At 35.4% G+C, this 11784-nt stretch overlaps 1 protein-coding gene across 1 annotated transcript in view; it reads right to left on the reverse strand.

The window, feature by feature from the left end:
- Window positions 1-7725, reverse strand: part of LOC128547726 (neurocan core protein-like) — a 55358-nt gene extending 47633 nt beyond the window's left edge. Inside the window, exon 1 of the mRNA XM_053520843.1 lies at window positions 7503-7725. Within this exon, the coding sequence (XP_053376818.1) occupies window positions 7503-7575 (73 nt within the window). The 5' untranslated portion in view covers window positions 7576-7725. The remainder of the gene's footprint in view (window positions 1-7502) is intronic.
- Window positions 7726-11784: the final 4059 nt, after the last annotated feature.

An 11784-nucleotide genomic window follows, 5' to 3' on the forward strand; every position in this document is an offset into this window, starting at 1 on the left:
GCTGCGTATTCATAAGCTGTTCCCCTAAGGAGGAGGAACGAAAAACAAAAACAACAACACTACACTCTATATACCAACGTAATTGTCAGCATATAACACTTGGGTTATAATTTTCTTGTTGAGTTTCACGCCCCTAGGCGTGAAAGAATGATGTTTTGTTGTGAACATTAGTCCTTCCTCATCATTTAACTTGAAAGTGTCATATAGAACCCACATTCCTGATTACACTTTATCAGAATAATGGTCTTGATAACTAAGTTTGAAACTCAGTCATTTCGGATGAATAACTACGGTCAATTTCGCATATGGGTCTTGTTCAGTCAATAATTAAGTCACTAAATACAACAATAAAAATCCTGCTCACACTACTAAGGCAACGTTTTTCTCCAACATTCATAAAACCCCATCAGACTGTCCGTTTGTCTAGCGTCTACAACAAAGACACGAGTATCGTAATATCATCTCCTGTTCTATCAGTACTACTTACACTGCTTTGTTTGGTGCGGAGTTTCCTTTTGCTGCATCTTGCAGCAACTTTCGTACTTATTGGTAGGTTTATCTACATAGTAAATACAAGCTGAAGTTTTGCGACTCCCTGTCATCAAAGTAATGTAGAGCTTTATTTTGCAGGCATGCGTGTTAGTGAAAGATGGTATATGAAAGATGGGATTGTTTTCGGACTTTCTGTTGTCAAGGCTACTGCTGCAAAACAAATACAAGTATTATATTTCTTTACATTTGTATTAACTGTTGTATTGAAATCTCAATGAATTAAAATTGTACTGCAATGAATCCGGACATTTTGTTTTAAGGCTAATGTTCTCTTCCTGTTGGGAACTGACAACGACATCCTAAGCTATTCGAATCTCATCAGCCTGTTACGGAATTTACGAATTTTCATGATTCTTAGTTTTGTTCGGTTATTTCTTCACAAATGTGTTTTAATTGAGAACGTTACTAGATAGCAATAGTGTTTTTACAACAGTTTATCATATTACATCCTGTACTGAACTTTGTCTGTTTGTACGTGTAACTTGATTTCAGGGATAAACACTCACTTCAAATGTTATTATCAAACTACTTTTCAGATTAATATAAATCATGTAAACAAAAGTCTGTGATCCTGATTCGATATTTCAAAGTCTTGCTAACAATAAGTATAAATTATTCACCAGGTAAAGTCACATTCTAAAAACGCAGCCTCCCCAAAGCGCAACCTACGTCACGAGGACGCACACCTTACCAACACACACACATACAAACACAGATGAAGACAAAGCAAACGCACGAGGACAAAACGAACACAAGAAAACAGTGAGGCACCGCATTGGAACGTTCAGTGGCAAAGCCACCACAGGGGATTTTATTCAGCTTGTGGTGAGCACCTAATCTCATTCTTACCCCCAATACGTGCTTAAGTAGAAAACAGTGCAAATTTAAGAAATCTCTGCCAAACACACTCAACGTCAACGGATGGGGCGGTATGTAAAACACGAAAATGTATGTACTCAATACCTTAGCAGAGCCAGAACATCAAAAAGAACACCCTTAAGGCCCTGACGAAACAAGCCAGATGACCGATATCAAAACAGCTCGGTCCTGGTTGCATTTAAAATCATAAGAGTCCCCTGACTGTTTCGCTATGCTTACTAAAAGATGGAAGCGTAGCGCCTAGCTGTCTGTAAAAGGTTAACATTAAACGTGCGGTGAGTCTCAAAACATTTGGGACCTCTTTTAATAAAACGTTTTATAACTTTACCAAATACAGCTGTGAAATTACCACGACAAAAATGTTACAAAAATCGTTTTTATAGCATGTTATATTTTCTTGCTGAGACAGAAAAATTCCTCTTTCTTCACGTCAATTCGACCAACTTAAAACGACGTTAACGCCAAAGTCTTATTACACTACAAAAGCTTTATTTCACTCCAAAGACACCAAACATGTAATACAGTGATTTTGTAACGATAGTCTTTCCGTTCATTATTTCAAGCGCGGATGAATAACTGCTGGATTTCCCCCTCACATAAAAGAATCCAAAACGATTTGAGGGACCAACCAATATGAGAACAAAATACTAAATTTTATTGGCAACACTTACAAAACACCGTTCTCAAGCTTAAGTCTCCTGTCAACGTAAGGGACAGGATAGAAGTGTTATGCATGTACACCGTTTAGAAACCTAAGATCATAAGACACGCTTTGTGACAAAGACTAATCCCTTGATATAATACCCGCCCGCTTAGCTCAGTAGGAAGAGCGTTGGTCTACGGATCGCAAGCTTAATATATGGCAATCGGCGCTTTTCATTCATTGCTCCCACGCTTTGGAACTCCCTTCCCGTCGGAGTTCTTTAGCGGAAGAATATTGCGCACCTGAAGTTGCGCAACATTTCCGCTGCATATTTCTCGATACATTATAGAGCTAATAACCTATAAATATAGTAATAATTATTGAGTATCTTAGCCACATCAAAGTACCACAGTTAGCAATAAATGCAGCAAACATACTTATATTTACAATTACAGATGCAAACGTTCTGCAATGTGGCGCATTATTTATGTATAATACCTTGTTTATTGGAGTAAAATCTGATCATAAGATATGCACCTGTACGAAAATATGACCTGTTTTACAGCTGTAAACGTCTGTAAAAGACCTGTACTTTGAAGTTACAGCTATAAAAGACCTTAAGTTGAGAGGTACCAGAAATACAGTTGTTTTACAGGTGTAAAACAATTGCAGGTCTCAAAAATACAGCTGTAAAAATTTTAGTTGAAAGTTACAGCTGTAAAATGGTCATGTCTCAAAATTACAGCTGTAACTTTTTATATTGGGAAACACGAGTACTGTCAGCCATCTTTAAAGGGCAAGAAATGTCTGACAGAAAGTTAATCTGTAAGTGTTTTTACTGCTGTATCTCATTTGCATAATTCGACCTGTTTTGCAGTCGTTTTACAGCTGTAAATTGAAATCTACAGTTGTAAAATCAATGTTGTTATATAAAATCTACAGGTGTAAAATTGAAATAATCATGACTGTAATTTTGAACAAAAATACAGGTCTTTTACAGTTGTAACATGTCGTACAGGATTAATGCTTACGGCGAGACTGCGCATGTCAAATTTACTGGAGGTCTATCTAGACCTCTCCATAGTGTTGGCTTTCAAACTAGGAGAATTCAGACTAATCTACTAATTTTACGGCGTTAGATTTCACTTTCTAACGCAAATTACGGTGCGCCAGTCTAAAATGGTACAATGTGCTTGCGCACAAGTAAGTTTTACAATCCTCTAAGACGAAAATAACTGTTCGTTTAAAATAAAGAAATATGGTGTAATACTATTGTTATAAATGTTGGAAACGGTTCAGTTATTAACAAAACAAAAATAGAGATATATATTAACTATTCTTTGTTCGCAGTATTCAAAGATATGCATATGAATTGAATCGCGTTAAAATGTATTTCGTTAAATTAAATGAACTTATTGTTTAACTGGCGGGTTCGTTTGACCCATTCGGAAGATCTGCCGGAATAAGAAGAGTTCTTCTGAGCTTCTGTGTCTTCCACCCTATAGTCGGAGATGTTAATCACGTGATCAAAACAAGGTGGCAATTCGACATATATACCTTACAAACTGAGTTATAAACTAGAACAAATAAAATGCTTGGAATTTCTTTACAAAATAGCACATTAACAATAAAAATGCCTGAAAAAAAAATACATTTAAAAAAAGAATGATATATTTTTCTACTCCAGGCAGACGTCTGTTCAATTGGGATTTTCTTCTAAGCTTTTCTAAAGCTTCTCGGAAGCTATTCTCTTGGGCCCAAACGAATGGGGCAGTTGACAAATAAGCCTGTCAGGTGAGGTTCTCGCATAAATGGTAAGATGCTAGTTTGGCAGCTTTCACCAGGGCCAAGTTCAGTGTACAATTATTGCAGTAGTAGCTTTTGAACATTTGTAAATGAAATTCAGTATTAACTAGGAAATGCTTGGGCCCCTAATAGGTCACATTGACCTGCAGCAGGGAAACTCGTCTATAGCACAACCTATCATATAACCAGAGACAATAATTAGGTAACAATTGTTATCTATGTGTCTGATATAACTTTAAAAGGAGCAACACTGGACCTCTCCTAGGTTTCTTTTTTAAAAGAAGCCTACTTGTCACAGATAGTGCTAAGTATAAGTTAGATAATACATACAAGTGTATTACTGGCTGGTAACATCATGCGCGAGGGAATCTCAGGGAACGTAATTTTGGTAGCAAACGAGCCTCGTATATGCGAGTCTGCTATCAAATTACGTTCTCTGAGATTCTCCCAAGCATGACGATACTCGCCGGTAACACACGCGTGTGTATTGTCTAACTGATTTATTGCATTATTAAAAACAGTAAACTGAACGCATTTTTTAAAATCTTGGGAAGAGTTTTATATAGATTATGCATGCGTCACATCAGAGAGCATGTTACAAAATTTTAAATAATCTACTGATAAAAAAAGTTATTAAAAATTTCATAAATACACATTGAAACATTCTTTATCAATTGATGTAATTATTTTGTAGAACAAAAAGTTTCGAAGTACTGGTAGAGTTTCAAAAAATGATTTAAACTAACTGCCAAACATTTTAATTTGCAGGGAGGCGCTAACGAGGTCATGGAAGATTAATGGAAACAATACCCAAGTGGCTAATTTTACCAAAGATCGAAGGTTTCATGTATCAATGGAATCCGCACCTTCATTCGCCAGAAATGTAATTTTGAATTTTTAAACTGAATAGAATATCTTTTTTTGAAGTTATGTATTTATGTTATTTAAAAAATCAAGTTTTAAATCAAGATGCAGGGAACTAAACTACATGTAGTATTTAATATATTCGTGTTAGCCCCGCCTCTCAGCGAATCAGAGAACAACATCTCTTGTTGCATTGCCTCTATATATTATTATACAACTCTGTAATATGGCCAGTGAGTGTGAATGTGCCTGTTTGATCGTAAAGTGTATAAAACCATCCTAATCTTGTGTCTGAATACTTATCCCTTAATATCAAGGGTCTGGACATAAATGACACATAGATAAACACTACACTACAGACATACAATGATACGTTATTAGACCTTTATAACGGACACGGACAATGTAATCGTACTATGTACTATGGTCAAAGTCTGGGGAATTTCTCAAAACACAAAAATTAAAACACGTAACCTCAGGGATTCGTTTCATTTGTAAGATATTAATTTAAAAAGTTTTCGTACAACATATCCTTATAATTCTTGGCAGTGTTATCCTTTGCTGCGAATAAACATTGTTTCTAAGGAGAACGCAGACGAACGCTTTATATCTACGTATACTGATGAAAACACACCATGTTCAGTTTAATAAAACGTCACATACCTGCAGTTTTATTTACTTTCTGCCATTTGATAAAATACCTTTTTTTTTAATTTTGCAAATTTATGAGAATTATTTTGCTAGTCTTTCCGCAAGCAACGCAATTAAAACAAAATTCGTCGTAGTGGCAGAAAATAAATGCAGAACTAAATTCATCGGACGGTAGCTGTTTCTTTGTATAGGTAAAATAATTCTGACCTCAACTCAAATAGCCCATAGCTAGGTCTTTTCACTTAAATAAGTATTGTTTATGGCAGAACATTATCTATTAATTTAGATACAGCGACTTTGACCCAAACAGCTTTAATGCAATCGCAAACTGGTTTTTTGAAACCATGGTTTTCTCAAGTTTGTTGATAATATGTCATTCCAAACCTAGTTATTGACCGAAAAAGTATTGGTTAAATGTTTAGGTCAACCTTCTCAATGCCTTCTAAACTACAGTCCCTATAATAAAAAGAATCATTTCTTAAGGATTAATCTTGTTAAAAAGTAAATATCTCATATGATCCAACTCTTTATGCCTGTACAAGTGGCAATGGCTGCATCTCGTATCTCAAAAGTGCAAATCGGCAAGTAAGAACAAACAGTAAACCACATTATTTATTTAAGAAATAATATATCTCATCGGTGATTTGTCGCTGAATAAATCACTGCTTGGAGTTCAGATGCGAAGGAATTATATCACGAGGGCGTAGCCCGAGTGATATAATGCTACGCATCTGAACGACAAACAGTGATTTAATCAAGAGCAAATCACTAAATGAGATATATTATTTCGATTCTAACACGTTATCAAGGACTTTAAAGTATACCTTGTCGGCATGCATTAAATATTTGCCCGTTTTCAGTCGGGTTCTTTTCCAGTGTGCCGTTACGCCGCTTGACGCTATGACGTAATAATTGTGACGTCAGAACAGTGAATTATTGTTTAATAAATCACTGTCTCCAGCCTTCTTTGTTTAATAGGAAAATGAATCGGATCGTGTTAGAATTTGTAATAAAGTAAGCTTCTCAAATAAAAATGTACTATTTCTGTGGAATACTAATGTTGTACAAACAGGAGCGGAATATATTGCAAAACGTAACTTTAGTTTTAAACACGCTGTATCACTACTCTCGTAAGTGCTAACACAGAACAGTAAACCTCTGAAAATCGATCTTCGTAAATGAAATGGCCATTTATGATTAGAACTATAATGCACGTTTGATTGAATAAGGTTCCTAATTGTTACAGAGTGTAGTCTTTTTTAGTACTCAAAACCTTCTCGGAAGTATCATTAGCTCTTTCCTCCACTAACTTACTAGCCATCAAAAGTATGTAGATCCAGTGTTTACAGGCCGTGTTATTGCTGATATTGTTTCTAAGTATCCCTTTTCCTCAATCCCACTGACTCTTACATCCTGACCACCAAAACATAAGAAAACAAATGAATATGTTCTAATATTTTAGTATTCTCCCAAACACACCTAAACCCTTACACCTTCCTATTACACTCCTACACCAACCGTGAGTTATTTTTGTAATTTCTATTCATATTCCTTTCTTTTTCAATAATTCCTTGTGTATCTTTTAATTATTTTAGAACACCCCACCCTTTCCCAAACAATTACAAATACGCGAAAGATCAGTGCTTTTTCTAAGCATATACAGCATGCAACTTGGCAGAGTTAAACTTTACCTCTTTAAAAGAAAATGCGCTATAAGTATAATAATACTTATTCTCAATACACACTTAGTACAACAAGTTACCATGATTCCTAAAACATGTTTGAGAAAAACCCCAAAATTTGACCGAAGTACAGAGTACGTTTACATTTACATTTTCATGTCCGTGTCCGTGATAAAGGTCTATTACAAATAACTTATCAGTTTTCATTACCTTATCACAGCAACACTTGCTGATTTGTGTGTATTGTGTTCAACATCCCAGACAGAGAAAACTGTGAGCGATACCTGTGTGCAACTGAATTTAGAGCACGGTTTACCGTGGTTATACCAGAATTTAGCAAACACAAAACTTCAAAGGAAAATGCCACCCACTGTCATGCAATAAAATGATTATAGACAATGGATCCTATAACAAAAACAACTCACCTGAAGCTACACTCCAGACAGCCGGAAGCACACAAAATAGAAGCAAATGAAAGTTTGAAATCGTAGAATACATGACTGATATAAAACCTTTATCAGTTGCCTGCAACTATATGAAACAAAAGTTGCAATTCATTTACCGTCGATATACGTTTTAGCAGACTAAAAAGGGAGAAAATAGTTTTAATCACATTCAACAGCTGTTTCCTAATATTCATCAGAAATTGAATGCGCCGCATGCAACACATGTATATCAACCATGTAATCAAATAAACATAGAAATGGTATTACAAAAACTTACCCTGTCTGGTTTGTGTTTTAATCAATGATGCAACACGTTACTGAATAAATTTGTAATTGCTTTAGAAAATGTTTTGCTAGTGTTGAATATCAAGATGTATGACATGTCTCATCACGGGAAGTTTTATGTTGGAATGTTGTACTTAGATCATTGTTTTTCGTGACATTTTAATCTGAATATGTATATATGTTTGTCTTGTTTTGTTTTGTTCTATCTACTAGCACCAGACCAGAAAGAAGAAAAAAACATTCGTTATGTATACTATGTATACTTTGGTATACTATTAGAACTGTGGTCATGAACGGGAAAATGTACTTACCTATTTCAATAGGACATTTCTCACATATTGAACAAGTGGTCATTTGTCCAGTCACATTGTCGCAATATTTCATATCGCAGACTCACTCTGCATAATTTATTTTATGCTTTCGTCAACTTGTTTGTTTGTGTTGAATTCATCATTGTATTTGTTGCGATATATTCTGTACTGCACTTTTGAACGTGTACATGTGCATGAATAGTCTGTATTCAGACCCTGTGTTTTGTTCACAGGAGGTAACTCCTGAGGCTATTCAAATTTTGTATAATTATGTCCTTTTTCCTTCTCAAAACATAATCAGAGCCAAGACTCATGAAGTCAGAATAAAATTATAATAGAATTATTTTTTTCTAACCAAAAGTTTTTATCTAGTCGGTAGCCAGACTAATGCATGAAGAGTGGTATAATGATAATGATAAACTGTCCGGAAGAAGTAGTACGTTCAATTAAATTTCAATTGCTAAAACCTTCAAAGGTTTGGAGAAATTTAATGTTATGAAAGTATGTATACCTATACATTTTTGCAAATATTTAAGGTCTTTTCAATCCATAAACTAATTATATTGTATTTGACTACATAACGGTACAGGTCACTAAAGATAAAAAGGTTTTGAAGAATACTTATTGCTAAGGGTTTCCCACTATACTCAAAAGTTTTACTCATTTTGTACACTTATTTCTTGTTTCAAGAATACTGTCGCATAATTTAGGTAAATTTTCAAATTCAAATTGTTTTATGCTGGCTCGTCTCGACGAGCCAGTATTACGATAGGACTTTACTATTAAATCTACCTAAAAGGCAGAACATCTCCTAAACCTGGCTCTCAGCTTTTTACTTTCATTACAAATGCAAGCCAGCAACCAAGAAAACAAAATAGCGTTTCCTTTACGAGAAGTGTCCAATCGAAAGCAGGCTTACAAAAAGTGACCAATCGAAAGCTGGTTTACGAAAAAGTCATGTAATCCACATAGGCCGCAACCATCTTATATTAATGAACACAAAGAAGCTCAATGACACGCAAAGGACCAATCTATGCAAGTAGAAAATGCATCGATTGCCTGTCCCTTATTGTAGTTGTTGAAATTATGCAGAAAGATTCAGATTGCTCCTTTTCGGGAAAAATGAATGAATATACGCCTCAGAACTATGTAGACAAGATCTGAAAAAGTAATAAGGCAAAATTTCAAGGCGTTATCAACACAGAATACAGTACCCTTCGTTCCTTTTCGGTTCTTCTTGTTTAATTTTTCGTTTTTTCCCTTCCTTCCTTTTCGGCTCTTCTCGTTAAATTTTTCGGTTTTTGCAACTCTCTGCACTGGAGGTTCAGTAATCAACACAAGCATGGTCGGTTAAAACTGAAAACCTGTAGATGTGCAAGACATAATTTCTCATCGCCATAGCTGTAACTTATATTACGCTATATGATATCCATCGCCATGAATGTACAAGAGAGAGGAAGTTGGTTTTCTTTTTAATGCTAAGCAAAAAGCAAGGGAATTTCTGGTAAAATGCTCACGTTCAGGCATTGAACACATAACCTGTGTATCCACAATAAACGTTCTACCACTGACCTATCCAGGCATCACAGACCCTATAATTTTCACTGGCATATCACTGTGCTTCATAACTGCCCTGTTAGAACAAGAGCTATGCGAGCCACTTTCTAGCTTTTTTAAAAGCTAAACTTGTGTCTTTTTATGACATGTTTGACGTCGTTGGTGTATTATTATTGTTCCTTCTCAAGGGAAGGAACACTTATGGTGAACATGTCACACTTGACTGGGCATGTAATGGATACAAGGGTATCGTCAAAGGAATCCGATTTCCCGTAGAGTGCCGCCATCTTGGACTCATGCATATATATGCATTACAAATAGCCTCGAGCCCGAGTATATGTTCACGCATAATCAAGCTTTATTTCAGTCTTTAGTGCAATACAACTACGTAAAATAACAGAACAACAAGACACAATAATAAAGTTTAAATCATGTAACTTCTCTATTGAATAAATCATAGTAAAGAATCGAGATTAATGGCATGAATATACATCATCGAAAAGTAGACTCCCGCCAAAAACATTTACGTAATGAAATTGTCCCTGGTCACGTGATATTTTTTTAGCTTCTAACGTTTCAGATTTGCAAGTTCTTTCTTTTGCGTACTTTTTTACTCTTCCTGATTTGTTTATCGAGTCGTAAATGCATGTATGAAATTTCTTTGTGTTAAGTGCGCAGGTACTAGCTGGTGTGGTCGCCTGATGAAAATATCCGGAAGTGAAATACAGACTGCAAGACAAATGCTTCCAAATAGCATATTATATGTACTGCACTTGCTTATATTTAAAAAAAAACTCTGGGTTATGATAAAACTGTTAATACTTAGATTAATTCTTAAATAGTTAAGTTTGCACCAAAAATAACAGAACATATTTTTCTCATTGCATTATTAAACATTTGTAACATTATGCTAAAACAATATCCCTTAAAAAGAATATTTTATATGCGCTAGAATGAACCTTTTGGTAAGCTAAATCTTGTTATTATTATTATTATTATACCAGATTTATATAGCACCCTATTCATGATAAGCACGTTCAAAGGCCCTTTACATACAGCAAACGCAGCCCCACAGGGCGAGAAATTTATCCTTTCCTAGTACAGACACAGATAAAGCCCCCAAAACTAGATAGAGAGAAATTCTATTTTAGATACAGGCTTGTCCGGCTTGTCTTGGCCTAGCTCTTTGCGAATAGACAGTATGGATCTTTAACGTGCCCGGTGTATAGCACCGATGCACCCAAAGCCGTATTTTCTGGGAAAAAACAGTACAGGACTCTTAGTTAGGTGGGAGACACTCAAAAGCATTTCAGAAATTCTAACCCAGGACCTCTGGATTGACAGTCAAGCGTGTTACCACTAGACCACCGGCCCACCGGCCCACCGGAGTAAAATAAAACCATTACATAAATTTGATAATACACTAGTGTAATAAAACTTTCTTGCTGTATCATCTTCAACAAGTGACAGATATTATTATACACAATGGATCTCGTAAGAAACAACTAACCTGATGCAACCATCCAAACCATCAGATGCACAAACAACAGAGGCAAGTGAAACTTTGTCGTAGAATACATGACTCATATAGATCCTTTATCACTTTTATGCAACTTATGAAACAAAAGTTGCAATTCACGTGCTGCCAAAATAAGTTTGGGCTGACTAAATAAAGAGTGAAAACGGCTATATTTTCATTCAAACAGACACAGCTGTTTCTAAATATTGTTCAGAAATGAAGCGCATCGCATGCAACATTTGTTTATCAAATATTATGTAACGAGATAAACATGAAAATTTTATTGCATTTAATTACCCCTGTCTGGCTTGTGTTTTAATCTATCTTGCTATTAGTTAGAAAATTATTTGCCAGTATTAAATTTTAAGGTACATGCAATGTCTCATCGCGGTAATGTAACTTTGGAATGTTATATTTAGATCATAGGTTTTCATGACCTATTTACCAACTTGAACGGAAGAAAATACGAACTCGCCTGATACGAAATTTCGGATGAAACGAACACAGTCCGAATTCCCCGGCCGCGTCCTTCTATTTCCTTTGTAAAATTATTTCGGTAATAGCGAACTCGCTTCATACGAATAATCGG

This window comes from Mercenaria mercenaria, chromosome 13 (genome assembly GCF_021730395.1).
Source record: "Mercenaria mercenaria strain notata chromosome 13, MADL_Memer_1, whole genome shotgun sequence".
Classification (NCBI taxonomy): Eukaryota; Metazoa; Mollusca; class Bivalvia; order Venerida; family Veneridae; genus Mercenaria; species Mercenaria mercenaria.